We start from the raw sequence: 16,963 nt of genomic DNA, 5'->3' as shown, positions 1-16,963 counted from the left end.
GCAGGATACTTTCACTTTGTTCTGAATTTTTCTTCCTTGAAAAAAATAGTTTCTTTCTGATTAGAAACCTAATCTGCTGAATATGGGCAACTTAGAGTTCTGGAGGATGTTTGTCTCCTAACAAATCTCTGTGAATAGATTCTTAAAAAGGGAATTTTTGTATTTTTTTTTAAATGAACAGTTCTATGGATGTTAGAGGTTTGGTTTGGAAGGGACCCCAAAGACCATCCAGTTCCAACCACTTGCCATCAGCAGGGTCACCTCCCAGTAGCCCAGGTTGCTCAGAGCCACATCCAACCTGGCCTGGAACACTTTCAGAGATGAGGCAGCCACAGCTCCTCTGGGCAACATGTGCCAGTGCTTCACCACCCTCACAGGGAAGAATTTCTTCTTTATAGCCAATCCAAACCTACCCTGTGTCAGTTTGAAGCCATTCCCCTTGTCCTGTCACTCCAGGCCCTTGTAAATAGTTCCTCTCCATGTGCAATATATAATGTCAGTGCTGTGAGAGGTAATCTCTTTAACACCTGCATATTTTAGTATGACAATTTTGTATGTAGATTTCACAGTCATCTTGTGACTTACTCTTTTTTTGCATTGCGCAATGTCTTTCTGATCTCAATATCTGTTTCTTTCAGGAAGAAAATGAAAATATTTTCTGAGTCTCACAAAACTGTGTTCGTTGTGGATCACTGCCCATACATGGCAGAGTCATGCAGGCAGCACGTGGAATTCGATATGTTAGTGAAGAACAGGACCCAGGGAATCATACCTCTAGCACCCATCTCCAAGTCACTGTGGACCTGCTCAGTGGAGTCATCCATGGAGTACTGTAGGATAATGTACGATATTTTCCCTTTCAAGAAACTGGTAAGTTCTTCCAGCCATGCTGCATATGGTGCTTGAGAGTATAACAGATACTTTCCCATTTTATTTAAGTGTTTGAATATCACTAGCTGTTGGTTAGACTGAAATATCATTTGATATTCACTTACTACATACATTTCTTTGTGCTGTTCTTGTTCTTTAGAGTGCTTTAAATTGGTTTTAATAGTATGTGAATCCCATTTTGTGTTTAATTTTGGAACCTTTCATTGTTTTAACGTCACTCTAACTCAGTGCAGAGCATGGGGAGGTGCTTCAGGGTAACTTAGACATTCATTACTGTGTCCTCCTGAGCTTAAAAAATAACTCACTAAACTTAAAAGTTATTTATTGCTTCAAATTGCATTTCATTGCTAAACACACTTGGTAGCACTTCACAAGTTTTTGGGTGTCAATTTTGAAAGAATTCTGGGCTTTAGGAAGAGGTAGGATCACCCTGAAGCTACGAGTTGGGAAAAACTTCCTGGCACACACAGCTCCTTGTTTAGAAAAACATATTTTCCTAGGTGTTGATTATTAAATCGTGGTAGATATTTACTGTGACAGTCTTGGGAGAATGAGGTGCAATATTGCAGTATTAGAATTTAGTTTGTAGCTATTCTACTGAGAGTATTACCTCATTATGGAAGTACTTCCTGATATCCTGCAATGCTTAGTTGATTCAGAGACTGATTTTTGTGGCTTAAATATACAACGCAAGTAAGAAGTTATTAATCATATTACTGAGGGGATAATAGAGTGTAGCAGGAGTTGGGTGGGTTTTGTGGGTTTGTTGTGTTATTTTCAGTTTGGTTTATCATTGCACATATCTCCAGAGTGTCAGAAGAAAGAAGTGTAACCCATGTTTGTCTGGATTTGGGGAAGTAAACCCTAATGGCTGTGCTTATTGGATCCTTCTAGGTGAATTTCATTGTGAGTGATTCTGGGGCTCATGTCTTGAATTCGTGGACTCAAGAAGATCAGAACTTGCAGGAGGTATGATTTGTAACTGCTTTTTTGTAGGTCTGGCATGATTGTGGGATAAATAGCAACTTCTTACTGTGTTCAATATGAAGTAACTCTGGTTAAGTAAAAATAACTCTGGTTCATTCAGATGTTGGTGGATCTAATCTGAAATTGTTGCATAACTATTTTAAGTAGCTGTCTGTGAGCCTGGATTATAGTCAAAATAAGGCCAAAAGCCTTGGATTATAGGCAAAATTTGAAGAGAATCCAATGTCTTTGAGTACAGACTTGCATGTTAAAATAGATTAATGAAGAAGTGACCTCTGTATTTTTTCTACAATTTGATGATATTTCTTGAATTTAAATTCCTTTTTTTAATATTTGAATGATAGGCAAATAAACTGTGTTAAAAACCTAAATTGTAAATATCCTCTTTCCTCTCCTGTTGTTCTGTACTGAAAAATTTACTTTGGGGAGGATATGACTTTTTCAAATTTCAGAAAATGAAAGCAAGTGGCAACTAACAGTCTTAGAATGTCTTTTAGGTATCGGATATAACTTGTTATCATAGCCAGGTATTTTTCTGTGAGAAACAGGAATTGTTCTTGAGGCTCACTACCAATTAGTAAATGGAATTGCAAAGACTAATTTAGGGACATATGATGCTTATTAATTGCTGGTTTTCTCCAACAATTTTAATTTGCATGTCAGATTAACTTCTAATGATGATCATTTCAGCAACTGGGTGGAAAATAGCATTGGCTGCTAATTTCTTTGTTTTGAATCTGTTGCTGGCAGCATCAACAGCTGTTAAACTGCTGAATTTTAACTGCTGGCTTTAGCAGCTGATGGAAAGGACCTTTGACTAACGACTTGTTTGTTTTGGATTAGTTGATGGCAGCGTTGGCAGCTGTGGGACCACCTAACCCTCGGGCAGACCCCGAGTGCTGCAGCATCCTGCACGGGCTGGTGGCAGCAGTGGAAGCTCTCTGCAAAATAACGGAGTACCAGCACAAGGCTCGGACCACACTCATGGAGAACGCGGAGCGGGTGGGGAACAGGGGCAGGATCATCTGTATTACCAATGCCAAGAGGTGTGTGTGCCCATGTGCTTCTGCTGTTGGGTTATTTCATACCTGTTTAGAAGTATTTCATCCTTTCTGGAGGGCTGTTGCAGTAACAAACCAAAAATTCCCCCTTGAAGCAGAACATTTGTTGGAATGCTGCTTTGAGCAGGAGGATGGATTATCCAGCATTAACAAACCCCAACATTCCTTTGCAGTGACAGCCACGTTCGGATGCTTGAGGACTGTGTTCAGGAGACCATTCATGAGCACAACAAGCTTGCAGCTAACTCTGACCAGTGAGTATAGACAGCTTTTTATAGACAGAGCTGCTTATTCTGCATGTGCCTCTCTTACCCTCTATGAAATGTGGGTGTATTTTTGTCACAAAGCTTGTTTGAATTAACTGTTTGAGTGCCTGTATGAAATAGAAGGTGGTAAACATGATGCTCTTGTCTGAGAGCTGGTGTTAATCATAATCTTTTCAGTGTCATCCCTTATCCTCCTAGAATAGGATTTCTTGAGCTTATGACCTTCTACATCTGGCTCCAAAACTGTGCCTTGTTATATACTGTGTGTGATCAGTAATTCATCTCATGCTTATTTCTTGATAACACTGCATTGTTTTTCCACTCATCTTCTTTGACTAAAACAGCTAACTTCTTGGAAACTAGTTTTTAATGTCTCAGTGGCTGTGTTCCCTGACACTTCCCTTGAGACAGAGGAATCTTGAAACCCAGGGTGCATCTCCTCTGAGAAGTCATTTTCCTACCATGTCTTTTGCCTAATACAACAGTGAACTGTTTGGGCCAGGGACTGTGTTGCTGTGTAAAGTGCATAGTAGGTTGAGATCCTATTCCTGATTGCTCCTCAGTAGCAGAAACAAGAATCTCCTGTATTTTCCTGCTGCGGTTGCAGTTTCAGGTTCTAAGTCCACTGTAAAGACAGAAAAGTGGTCTCATTCCTGTAGGCAGAGATGTGGAACAGTCTCTCCAAACCTCCAGTCACACTAGGAGCTAAAGCATGGCTGTTTGCGTAGTTGTTTTCATGTTCCCTGGAATCCCTTTGTATAATATATCTGTAATACTTACACTTGGACTTGTAATGTCAGTTTTCAGCTGGATAAAGCTGAACAGATTACACCAGTTAAGGATTTATTCCATTGATGCATCCCAAAAGAAACAGTGCTGTAGCATCTGAAAACCTAAAGATGTTATGCTTTTAGTTGTGTTCTGATAAAACCCTGGTTTGAAGTGTGTGCTTTTGAAAATCATTAAGGGCACCTAGTTCCTCCAGAATGCCTTCAGAAACAGTGTGGTGTTAACATATGTTTCTGATTCTGTGTTCTAGAAAAGGGAATTGATCTCTACACTGTAGGCTCAACAAAATGTTTTCATTTTTAAGTCTAATGCAGATCCAGAAGTGTGAGTTGGTGTTAATCCACACGTACCCAGTTGGGGAGGACAGCTTGGTTTCAGATCGTCCTAAGAAAGAGGTGAGGAGCTGAAAATGAGAACACTTATCCAAGAATTGGGAATCATGGCAGACTCAGAATATAGTGCAAATTATTCTCAGTTGTTCAACAGCAAAAGCACAAGTGATGCTTGTTTGAAGCCAAAGATATACAAAATATTTGGTGATATATTCTGCTCTTCATCACTCTGCTCTGCATTTTGATGTGCTCTCTGTAAGAAAGAGAGAAGACCGAAGGAAAAAGTCTTATGTTAACATGAAATGCATCTAGTCCTGCATATTTCATAAATAAGTAGTACTATAATAGGGACTCTCTTCTACAAAACTGATTTGTGATTGTGCTAAAAGTGATGTGAACAAGTAAGAGAATAAATTGGCTATTATTATTTCCCTCTGTAAGACAGACCAAACTCTAGGTTTGGTTTTGGGGCTTTTGTGTTGTTATGTTGTGTGTGGTTTCTGGTTGATTTTTTTTGTCTTGTTTTTTTTTGGTAGAGTTTTGGTTGGTATTTTTAATCCCAAACCCAGTGTTCTTGTTTGCTGTGGAAAACTCAAATGCATCTTGTAGCTTAAGTTTATTTGCTGTGTGTATGTATGACACACTTACAGGTAGACATGTGAAAATTACTTCGCTCCTGTTAGTCAGGAGATAAAAGAATGAAAACCTACACCTAGAGCTGCTGTTAAGATTTCTATGGTTTTGGCATAGTATGCAAAATTCTGAATGAGAAATAATTTTTGTCTCTTCCTTGTTAGTTTTCCCCGGTGTGGTTCTTATGAGTGATAGTTTTTCCTCTTTAATTCAGCAGTCTAAATGCTTATTGTAGAGTTTTGACTAAACCATACTGTTCCATGATACCAGAGCCTATTCCATGAATTCCATGTGTCCCTCTGTTCCAGCTCTCCCCTGTGCTAACCAGTGAAGTGCACAGTGTCCGTGCAGGACGACATTTGGCTACAAAACTGAACCTTTTGGTACAACAACACTTTGATCTGGCTTCAACCACAATCACTAACATCCCCATGAAGGTAACACTGTGTCTGTAGCTCTGTGTCAACCACCTGCATCCCTTCTAAATTGGTTTGAAAACTTTTAATGTTTTTTTTTAATTGAATTTTTTACATTGGTTTTCTCTCCATATCATCTTTTCTGTTTTGTTTTTGTTTTGTTTTTTTTTTTATTAGCCCACATTCAATGTCTGTGACCAGGTTAGTAAAAATACAGAAGGGGAAAAAAAACAAACCTAAAGGATCACAGAACAAAATATTGTATTGCTGAATCTCAATTTTTGATGTGGCAATACAAATGTTATTTCAGTTCTGTTCATATTACTTTATAGAAATACAATCTTATTTCCCTCAGATGAATTTGTCTGTGATTCTTTTGTCCTTTTCTAGTTGTGTTTAGATATTCTTGACCCCTTGTGCATTCCAGTGGCATAGTGAGTCTCTTTCCTGTGTTTCATTATCATACCCACCCAACATAAAGGTGTTTGTAACTAAGAGCTAAGGGTTTTTCAGTAGGTTTTCTAGTTTGAAGATCCATAAACAAGACATGGGGATGAGATATATCGAGTTAAGAAAGATATTAAATTAAACATCTTGTGTTAAAAGTTGTTTACGTTCCTGGTTTTAATACTTCTTAGTTAGTGCAACTGAGAATGTCAAGTGTGAAATTTACAGTAATTTTCTGATCAGGCAGTAAGAAACAATTGAAACAGAAGTGTCAGTACTCAAAGAAAAAGGACAGGGGCAGATATGCTTGGAGTTAAAAGATTCGTTAAGTTCTAATCCTTTCAGTCGTTAATTGCGTCTTTGAAAACTAAGAACATTGTATAGATTTTCTAAGTTGAAACATGACACTAAAATTATGTTCACAGCTTTAATTAAACTTTGACATGGGTCATGGCCTAAGTGTGACTTCAGTTTGCAAATACCTTGTCTGTAACTTTCTGACCTGTGTGCTGCTGGTATGCCTCTCCCTTCTGCCTTTGTCCTTAGAGTAATAGACTATGTTGGGTTCTGTGTAGTGTTTTTTTGGTTGGGTTTTTTGTGGTTTGTTTTTTGTTTTTTAACTGGGAACAAATTCCCAAAGTTCTGTTTTTGCTAGTCCCTTGCAGCTGTTGAAAGATGCAGTGTCCTCTTGAAGGAAATCCAGTTTTTCATTACAAACTTGCAGCTGCAAGTTCACTTCTCATATCTTAAGTGCAAGGAAATAAGTTCAAACTGTGGGTTTTGGGTTGAATTCTTGAGATCTTCAGTTAGGAAAAGCAATAACCAACCAACCCTGCAGTGACCATGAGCTGCTCAGTAAGTCCTGGTGGTATTTAGCATGTTATAAGCCTCCTTAACTTCACAAATTTAAACAGAGTAGTAAAGCCTATTTTCACCTGTATGTTGGACTCTACATCCTGTCATGACACTTGTGAAAAGAGGACTAGGGTTTCAAAAACAGAAAAAAAGAGTCAAAGCAGATTGCTGCATCTTTAATCAGCTCAAGGAGCAAACAGTTTCCTCAACATTGCAATCCTGTTGTTGTCTGAGGCACTTCGGAGACTTTGTTTTCTTCTGGAGTGAAAGGTAAATGTAGAACTCTCTATTTATGAAAACAGTGACCTCTAGCTAAAATAGCTTTTTTTTCTGTCTACCCTTCTCTTTTAAAGGAAGAACAACATGCTAACACATCAGCCAACTATGATGTGGAGCTGCTGCATCACAAAGAGGCACACATTGACTTTTTGAAGAGTGGTAAGTAGAAATAGTCCTCCAGAGGTGTCTTTTGGTCAGACTGGTGAAAATACAAAGATCGTGAGCTTCAAATTTATGTGCATTTCAAGCTTGAGTAGCATATTTTTCAGTGATTACTTGCAATCCAAAAAACCTTATCTGTAATGATGACATTGGAGTTTTACTCGTTCCTGGTGTATTTTAATGCAGAAATAGGGATAAGGCAATGAAAAAACAGGTCAAATTCACATGTATTCAGGATATTTGTGAGGTGTGAGAAGCATGTCATCCTCTTACTGAGGTATAAAAAGTAGATTAGAGACCAGGTGTGCAGTAAGGTTCTACAAATCAAAGTACTTTTGTGATTATTTATGCAAAATTATTCCTTGCAATTCGCACTTGTCATGCAGAACTAAGTTAATTCTTTCCTGAGACAATGTGAGTTGGAGATCACGAAGACTCTTAAAACTTACTAGTAGAAATGTAGTTTAATGTAAAGAAGTGTTGATAATATCTGGTTCAAGGCCTTCAGGTGGTTTTTGCAAGAGCAGTTATCAGTGAGACCTTGAATGAAAATATTTTAATAGTAAAACATCTATGGTCAGTAAAACAATGTTATATGGTGTTTTGTAACTTAAAAGTGTAGCTTTTTTGGCTCTAATAAAGAGTATATGGTTGATCACACCCTTTTTTCTGTCTTGCTGTTGCAGGTGATAATCACACAGGTGGCAATAGCAGAGAAGGGACATTTAAAGAAACTGTGACCCTGAAATGGTGCACTCCTCGAACCAACAGTGTGGGTAGGTAACAGGGTATCTCCCAAGCCTGATTTCAGACTGGTGTTGAGCACTGTTCTCTATGCACTGCTAGGAATCTGAACAAGAAGGTGATTTGCTCCTTGGATTTACCTCTTGCTGCACCCTGATTCTCTAGTGGTTGTAGGATCATGACTAATGAGGGGTTTGTGTCAGAGGTGAGGGGCAGTGATGCCTTTCTTGCTGGCCTTTTTCAGTCTGCTCTGAAGTACCATGAAGTTGTTCTTTAACTACAGTGTTCACTATTTGCCCCTCCCACAGGGCTGAGTATACCTTGTCAGTTCCACAGTGGGATTTTTTTTATCCTAGTGGCTTTGAGACATGGAATTTCTTCAGTTATAATTCTTGTCTTGGGGGTGTGGGGGATCAAAGGAGTCTTTTGTAAGGAAATTGAATGTATGCATTGATACTATTGGTAGTGTAGCCCCTCTTTATTAACTTTCCAGTCTGGGTAAGGGAGAGATCTCTGCTCAAATCTGAGTACAGGAGAGGAAGGGACTGTCTGAGGTAACATAGGACCCACCTGGCCATTCAGCTCATGTACCCTGTAGACTACTAGCAGTACATACTGAGTCATTGAGCCAGCAGGGCAAAATACACAGAGGAGTGATAAGAGCAGACTGACTTTACAGTGTAATAATTCAGGATATAAGGAACTGGTGTTCCTGCTGGAAGTAGGGCTTGGGAATGTATTCAGTTCTCAGAGCTGAGGGTACTGGAATGATTGCAAGGAGATGGTGGAAGAACAGACTTAGATTGAGAGACACATAGACTTACTAGTTCTGCTGATTGTGGATTAGCCTCTTCAACTTCCTTTCATTTTTTGGGTTGGTTTTTTTCTGTCTGTGGAAATACACTCAACTTTTCTACTTATTTATATTTTTCAGAACTGCACTATTGCACTGGAGCATACAGAATTTCACCAGTAGATGTAAATAGCAGACCTTCCTCATGCCTTACTAACTTTCTCCTTAATGGTAAATTTGTGTCCTTGGCTAATTATTTAATGATGTAATTTTTAAGACTGTGAATAGAACACTTAGCACATTTTGGTTTGTATAGCAGTAAATGTTTGTATACTGTAAAAGTACCAAGTTTATTTTATAACACAGCCTGTAAATAAGAAAGTTGTCAAATGTCCTCAGGGAAATGCAGTGTGTTTTGAAACTTTAAGATGGGAGGGAAGATGTAAAGAAGGAGCAAATATTGTAATCAGTGTGTGTTTGCAAACAGAATTTCATTACAAACACTCATTCAGTGGAATGTTTTCTCCCATCAGCTCATTTGAATGTCTAAATTTGCAGTGGTTTTAATAGTTGCTATTTTTATGTATTTTTCTCTAAAGAATCTGTACTGAAAAAAGGTACTCTCATTAATACAAATGGCTAAACCCATAATTAATAGTGTATTTCAGGTAACCACTCTCTTGACTTTTGCTTCCTCGTAACAAGCAACTTATCTGGAGAATACACCCTGTGATGCTTAGTGTATTGCACTGGAAACAAGGCAAAGGCAGTTTTATTTCTGTCTGAAAAAACTATATCCATTTTAAGCATTACCAACATGTATCAACTAATACCTTTGTATACTCAAGAGCTTATTTTATTAGTTTTTGAAAGTTGCTTTCAATGAGGGAGTTGCTGCAGTGAGGCCAAGTCAGTTTAGTATATCTAATCTGTAATGATAAATATTATTAAACCTGTAATAATAGTAAACTGTCCTTGCACAATACACTGTTTTAATGTCTTATTTCTAATGTCCTACAGAGAAAATGATTTCTTGGTCCAGGAGAGGCTTTTTGATGTTTCTTTGTGAAATTTAGGAGCATATGATGCTGTTCTTTGTAAAGATGTGGGGTAGATACTCCAAGGAGTTGGCAACTTACTGTTCAGCAAGGTGCAAACACGACTTCAAGGGGTTCAGAGCCTTCCTGACTGGGCACAAACCTGTATTTTGTATAGGTAGCTTTTAATTTAGCATTGCAGCAAGCAGTGAAACTGATCTCCTTGCCAACAGGTCGTTCTGTGTTGTTGGAACAGCCACGCAAGTCTGGCTCTAAAGTCATTAGTCACATGCTCAGCAGCCATGGAGGGGAAATTTTTTTGCATGTATTGAGCAGCTCAAGATCAATTCTGGAAGATCCTCCATCAATCAGTGAAGGGTGTGGAGGGAGAGTCACCGACTACAGGATTACAGTAAGATTCTGTGGCTTTTGCTTATCTCAGATGACAAGGGGTGTAATGCAATACATGTGTGAAGGAAATGTTGGTATGTTTTCTGGAGTGAATTCTATGGTCAAACTTTCTCCTTGTTCTGCTGATAGATGCTTAGTTCCAAGTAGTACATCTGCTTCATGAAATACTTTGTGTGGCAAGGAAGTACTTGCCTCTGTGTGCACTATGAGTATTTAAAGTTTGTTCTGCTTCTAGAATAACATTTTTCTTGGCAAGTTTTTCCTGTGGGTTGGATACACATAGGGCTGTATCCTGCTTGTAAGAAAATTAGATTGCACATGAATCAGAGAATGTTAAGGGGTTGGAATGGACCTTACCGTCCAAGTGTGTCTTGGGCAGTAACACCTCCCACCAGAGCAGGTTGCTCAAGGCTTTATCCAACCTGGCTTTGAACACTGCCAGGGTTGGAGCATCCACAACCCCCCTGGGCAACCTGAATGGTCTGTACAATAAAGAAAAGGTGTCTGGTCCATATCAGAGTTCAGTCAGCTGGCATTCGTTTTGGTTTTCCTTGATTTTATTTTTTTCAATACATTGTTCATATATCTTGTAAACAAGCAGAAGTGACTTCCAGAAAAACATGATACAGCTCTTTTCATGCATGAAGTAACTTGCAGGTCCACAAGGTCTCCTCATCATAAATCTTGCTTTGGTTTTTAACTCGTATTTTTGCACAACTATTTTGGTGTCCATCTGCAAGCTCCAAACAGGGCTGTGGTTGGGTCAGGCTGAGCAGTGGGGATGGCACAGGGTTAGCAATAAGGCTAAGCTGTTTCGCCCATTCAGTGAAACTTACTGTGTTAGAGAAATGCCTAATTGTATTTTGTTTGGTTATCATTAGGATTTTGGTGAATTTATGAGAGAAAACCGATTAACTCCTTTTCTAGAGCCCAGATATAAGATGGATGGAAGTCTTGAAATTCCTTTGGAACGTGCAAAAGATCAGTTAGAGAAACACACTCGTTACTGGCCTATGATTATTTCTCAGACTACCATCTTCAACATGCAAGCTGTAAGTAACCTGGGGAGTGTCACCATCTGTGCTCTTCTAGATTAAGTTTCACCTTGCCACTTGATGCCATATCGACTCCATTCTCTGATAAATCACTTGCCACAAGTTAAGGAGTTTGTAGCTTTATTTTTACTTCAGTACTCTCTATTTCAATGGATTATTGGAGTGCCATCTAAATAGAATGGAATATTTGAACCTGCAGTGCTGCTTGGTAAAGGACATGTGCATCTGCCTATACCTGCTCAGGTGTATTTAACTGAGGAGAAGAGTGTGGTGGGTTTTTGTGTGCAGTTCCGTTGCCTTTGGTTTCTTTCTTCTTCCTGTTGCTTTCCTGCAACACATACAGATTTTCTTCTTGTTGGCATTCCTTTTGTCTTACAGGTAGTGCCATTAGCCAGTGTGATTGTGAAGGAAGCAATGACCGACGAGGATGTTCTGAATTGTCAAAAAACAATATACAATTTGGTAGACATGGAGAGGAAAAATGATCCACTGCCCATTTCAACAGTTGGTACCAGAGGAAAGGGACCAAAAAGGTTACATGCATCTCTCTCTTTGGTGGTGGTGGAATTGTTGCAGAAATACTTTATTGACAGTGTTTACATATCAAATGTTTAAAATTTTAGCTGGAAGTAATATGTAGTAAACTAAGTGCTGTGTGTACACAAAGCAGAGGCTGTGAATACTTTGCCTGTATCATTTAGGGGCTATCACAGTACTGCTATTGCTGTGTGAAAGCAAAGATAGTTATCAAGAGAAGTAAGAGATTGCTACAAGCTGGATAGGCAAAGTGGGATCATTTCAAATTAACAGAGAAAAAATTAAGCATATTAAAAATTAGTAATAAATACATGAATAAGAAGTAAATAAATTGGGTTATATTAGATGAGTCATAGCCTTTGAAATGTTATTCAAAATATGGGACTCTCCTTTGAAGCAAGCACAGAATATCCTGAGATCTCAGTCATTGTGATGTGTGCATTATATTTCCAAAAACTGGCTGAAAGGAAATTCAGCTCCTGAAAATTTTCCCACATGACTGGAAGTTACTTACAGTGGCATGGTACACTTCGTTCTTATTTTTTAATCCAAATAATTTAATAATTATTTTGCCTGTCAGTAAGTGAGTGGCTCTGCATACCCTGACATGGCATACACCTGAGAGGATTCACAAGTGCCTTTGGCACTGAGATCTTGTGGAAGAATTTGATTTCAGCAGTCGTAATCCATTTCAATTTAAACTGAACTCTGGGTGTTACTTGGGAAATGTTAAATGCAGTGTGCTTTCAAGGATGGAGTAAGCCCAGGTGGATAGACCTCCAGTGCAGGAGGACAGGGAGTCTTCCTCATGAGGGGAAGCAGAGGGGCAGACACTGATCTCTGCTCTCTGGTGACCAGTGACAGGACCTGAGGGAACAGCATGAAATTGTGTCAGGGGAGGGTTGGATTGGATATTAGGAGAAGGTTCGTCCCCCAGAGGGTGTTTGGGCACTGGAACAGCTCCCCAGGGCAGTGGTCATGGCCCCAAGTCTGACAGAGCTCAAGGAGCATTTGGACAACACTCTCAGGCACATGGTGTGATTCTCGGGGCTGTGCTGTGCAGGGCCAGGAGCTGGACTCGATCCTTGTGGGTCCCTTCCAACCCAGGATATTCTGTGATTCTGTAATCTGTTGGGAGTTATTGTTGGGTTCAGGGTTGGTTGTTTGGGTTTTTTTTATTCCTAAGGTTTGCTTTTGAAACTTCATTTAGTCAGTGCTGTGATGACTTAGGTATTCCTGCATATTTTTTGTGTCTTCTCTTAGAGATGAGCAGTACCGGATTATGTGGAACGAACTGGAGACCCTTGTACGAGCTCACATAAGCAACTCTGATAAGCACCAGCGAGTCTTAGAGTGCCTGATGGCCTGCAGGAGCAAACCCCCAGAAGAGGAGGAACGTAAGAAACGGGGCAGAAAGAGAGAGGACAAAGAAGACAAGTCAGAGAAGTTGGGTAAAGACTATGAATCAGATAAGCCATGGCAAGAATCAGAAAGGTACATTGTCTCAAGTGAAATAGAGCTGTAACATAGTAACTTTTGTCCTGCTTCAAAGGGAAAGGGAATTGATGTGAAACAGTGGCAGTTTGATCTGTTCATGCTTGTAACCTTAGTTCCTGACCTGTGAGTAATTCATAGGTTTTTTTGGATCAGTAAATATTACCAGGCTTGGGAAGTGGGCATCTTGCTGCAGTGCCTGCTTACTGCACTTGTCAAATCACCATGCTTTACCATCAGTGTGGTTCTGGGGCAAGTTGTTGACCGTGTAGCAGGGCTTTGCAGCTTGAGGAGCTGCTGCTGTTGGATTTTATGCTAACCACACTACTGATGAGACATTAAGCTGCTTTTATAGAAATATAAAGCATCACTAAAAACTTGGGACAGGCAGTTATTTAAGCTGTAGATAGTTTAGGGTTCAGGTAGATAAACAATCCCGATCAGGTTGGGTCTTCAGCTGAACATCAGGATTGTTGTCCATACGCCTATTGTCTGTAATTCATGCTGTTTGTAACCTGTCAGTCATTGTAAGCATCTGTCAGTCTCTTCTGTTTTCTGTCTTTTAAACTACTGTTCGAAAGAGATCAAAAAACCCTGATGGTAAATAGCTTGTTTTGCACGTGTTTGTGCGTGCTGTGATGATTTGGGATAGGAGATCACTCACACTGTTGTTACCATGCTGATGACCTTTCCTGCCTTCCTGTGTATGATCAAATCCATTCCTACAATTTTACTTTCCAATGTGGAAAAAAATGGGGAGATAAAAGGGTTTTGGTAGAGAACAGCTCTGAATTCACCTAGAAAAGATAACAGGGATTTGTGTGGCAATTTTGTGTATTCATTGTTACTTAGTCTTTCTTTCAAAATTCAGACTGACCAACTGTGTCAACAACTACAACATAAATATTGCTGAATAACCTCACTGAAACTGTATATTAAGAGCCTACCCTTTATGTAAGGCTTTATCCAGAGGGTTATTTGGGTAGTCATTGCTATTTTTCATCCATTACAAGGTTTCTTATAGTATAACTTAAAGGAGTACAGAAGGGTATCAAGAATTATGTTCTACTCTAGTATATTACTATGCTTCACTCTTGTTCTTCCCCCTCAAAAAGGTTAAAAGGTCTTCTGGATCGTGAGAAGGAAGAACTAGCAGAAGCTGAAGTCATCAAAGACTCTCCTGACTCTCCTGAGCCTCCCAACAAAAAGCCTCTTATTACAATGGATGAAATGCCCACAGTGGAAAAGGCAAAAGGTAAGCCAGAAGTACTGAGATGAGTCTTCCTGGAGTTAAACTTAAGTCAATGAGAATAACTTCTAATTAAATACTAAATGTTGAGGAATTCTTAATATGTCAACCTCAACAGGTCTGTGTAAGCAGAGATAGACCAAGACACTGTCTGGGTCTGCTGGTAGATTCTTGGGTTGACAGCGGCTTGGCCAAATTTGTGCTGATGTTACTTGAGCTACTGTGTGTTGGAAATGCTATGTAAGGTGCCAGAAATCAGTGTCTCCTGATGACTAATAAGTGCAGCAGTGGTTGGAATGGGCAGTTCTCACTTAGCTTCTTGATGTGAATTATCTGCCACAATGGCTGAGCTGGTGTTTAAATTCTTGATTTAAAGCAGAGTCTATCTCATGTGGAGCAACTACTCAGCCATTATCACTCTGCATCTTTTCTATTTATTTAGCCTTTATTATAAGGTTGTTTAACATTAGTGGTTTTAACGTTGTACTATCAGTCTGTAATTCTTACAAGCCTTTATACGGATGTAGTGTTTTAAGAATGCAGAAATTAAATCACTTAGACTTTTTTGACTTGCAATTTTAGGGCCAATGTCCTTGCTGTCTTTATGGAGCAACAGGATTAATACTGCCAACTCTAGGAAACACCAGGAATTTATTGGTCGTTTGAACTCTGTCAACAACAAAGCTGAGCTGTATCAACACCTGAAAGAAGAAAATGGGTTTGTATCAGGAGTTTAAACAGTAGCTAAGTTGAGGCATTTTGTGCCAGTCTGTTGCTTGGTTTAGCTTCCAAAGGAATGGCTGATGGGGAAATATTGACAGTAATAGAATCTTATGGTTCTCTAATAGCTAAATCTTATGCTGTACTGTAATGAAGTTAATAGTCGTCCGTTTTCTGCCAGAAAATACTGGAAAACCAAACCAACCTCCTCTTGCATAAATAAGATGGTGGTGGTCACAGATCAGTGTCAGGGGGTGAAAATTAAGACCTTGGAACAAACTGCTAAAGCTCAGGTTTTCAAAATAGCTTCTGTAGCCTCATGAGTGTTCTCCAGTCATATGAATATTTTGCATTTGGTGCTGTTGGTAATGGATAGCTTTTAGCAGTTGTTGCTGGGATGTTTCTTAGCAGAAACCTTTCCTTCTGATTGCTGCTTAAACAAGTATTAAGAGGAGATGAGATTGTGTCTGTTGGGGCAGGGGGAGACAGGATGGTCAATTCAGTAAAAAATAGTGATTAAAGTAGTTAAGTCTGATATTTTTTTCCTTAATCTACTGATTGCATTTCCACTAACAATCATCACCCCTTGTTGTCTTACATTCCAGAATGGAAACAACAGAAAATGGAAAAGCAGGCCGGCAGTGAGGATTGATTGTGTTCCTTTGGACAAAACTTGGCCAAGTTGCAAAAATATTTAATGCTGGAATTGTTATTGGTACCATTTCAGTATAATTGTATAGCTCTGGTTTGATTGGTTTTTACATTTTTCTATTCCTATTTTTGCTATGAAATATGAAATCCTTATATCAAGTTGTGTGCAAGTAGCTGCTGTCCTGAAGCATTTTCCAGTGGTGCTTTAGGATGAAGAAAACCTGTGCTGCCAGGGACTACATCAAGTAGTCAGTCAGTTTCAAGTCCTTTCCAAGAAGTATTGGTTAATATTTCAAAATCAGCCATGACTAGTTCTAAAACAGAAATGCAACTAATTGATTATTAGCTGAAAATATTGTTAATTTTGGTTCATGAATCCTTTTATTTATATGAAACTTCCTCAGGAGTCCAGGATTCTGGCAAAGACCACACTCTGAGTACCTAGTCACTGAGCTGAGAAAATGCCAGTCTTGGTTTTCAGCTAAGGAGTGGGAGGGTGAGGGGGTTTGCAGATCAAAATTGTTGGATTAAGGACTTTTGAAGATTGAATGGAAATAGTGCTTAGAAAGCAAAGCCTTTCAGGTTGTTGTGTTGGAGTTAAGGCTTTGTAAGCAAAGTTAAATAAAAGTTTTGCTAACCATTAAGTGATTTTTGATGAAGTGTGCTCTGTAAGACACTTGTGGTTGGAGGTCCTCTTGGGAAACAGACCCAGTTTCTGAAGAAACAGTTCTGAACTCTGCAGATTGCTCCCAGCCCTGGTGTCCGAGTGCTCCATCAGCAGATGCTGAAACGGAGCTTGTGGATGAGGTAATGGTTAAAACATGTTACTGTTTCATCTTCAATTTCCAACACTGATCCTGGATTTTTTTGTTTGGGGATTTGATGGGAATATGGGTGTCTCAGCATCACTGCACTTGTGGAGGGGGCAGCACCCTGCCTGGGACAGGATCACCGTGAGCGCTGCTGGGTTTGAAGAGCTCCAGGGAATATGGGAGTGGACAGCAAGGAATGTGGAGGATGATAAAATGTGGGGCAAATTTGAAAGGAAATCTCCTCTCTGTGACTGTCAGGTGGAGTTTGCTGCCAGGCTCAGAGAGTGAGAGAGAAGGATCAGGACTCAGAGTTTCAAAAATGGTCTGTCCTTCCTGCTGTTT

At 39.4% G+C, this 16,963-nt stretch overlaps 1 protein-coding gene across 1 annotated transcript in view; it reads left to right on the top strand.

The window, feature by feature from the left end:
- The window catches only part of ASUN (asunder spermatogenesis regulator), a 16,985-nt gene extending 868 nt beyond the window's left edge, over window positions 1-16,117 (top strand). Inside the window, exons 2-17 of the mRNA XM_009079285.1 lie at window positions 639-870; window positions 1,786-1,860; window positions 2,722-2,924; window positions 3,113-3,193; window positions 4,299-4,389; window positions 5,268-5,396; window positions 7,031-7,115; window positions 7,805-7,894; window positions 8,797-8,886; window positions 9,926-10,104; window positions 10,985-11,155; window positions 11,537-11,691; window positions 12,959-13,189; window positions 14,305-14,444; window positions 15,021-15,156; window positions 15,764-16,117. Coding sequence (XP_009077533.1) covers window positions 646-870; window positions 1,786-1,860; window positions 2,722-2,924; window positions 3,113-3,193; window positions 4,299-4,389; window positions 5,268-5,396; window positions 7,031-7,115; window positions 7,805-7,894; window positions 8,797-8,886; window positions 9,926-10,104; window positions 10,985-11,155; window positions 11,537-11,691; window positions 12,959-13,189; window positions 14,305-14,444; window positions 15,021-15,156; window positions 15,764-15,803 — 2,121 coding nt within the window. The 5' untranslated portion in view covers window positions 639-645 and the 3' untranslated portion in view covers window positions 15,804-16,117. The remainder of the gene's footprint in view (window positions 1-638; window positions 871-1,785; window positions 1,861-2,721; window positions 2,925-3,112; window positions 3,194-4,298; window positions 4,390-5,267; window positions 5,397-7,030; window positions 7,116-7,804; window positions 7,895-8,796; window positions 8,887-9,925; window positions 10,105-10,984; window positions 11,156-11,536; window positions 11,692-12,958; window positions 13,190-14,304; window positions 14,445-15,020; window positions 15,157-15,763) is intronic.
- The last annotated feature ends 846 nt before the right edge of the window (window positions 16,118-16,963 follow it).

Source organism: Acanthisitta chloris, unplaced genomic scaffold (genome assembly GCF_000695815.1).
Source record: "Acanthisitta chloris isolate BGI_N310 unplaced genomic scaffold, ASM69581v1 scaffold10827, whole genome shotgun sequence".
NCBI lineage: Eukaryota > Metazoa > Chordata > Aves > Passeriformes > Acanthisittidae > Acanthisitta > Acanthisitta chloris.
Note: the sequence above shows the minus strand (reverse complement) of the source record. Positions and strands in the feature narration are given on the sequence as shown.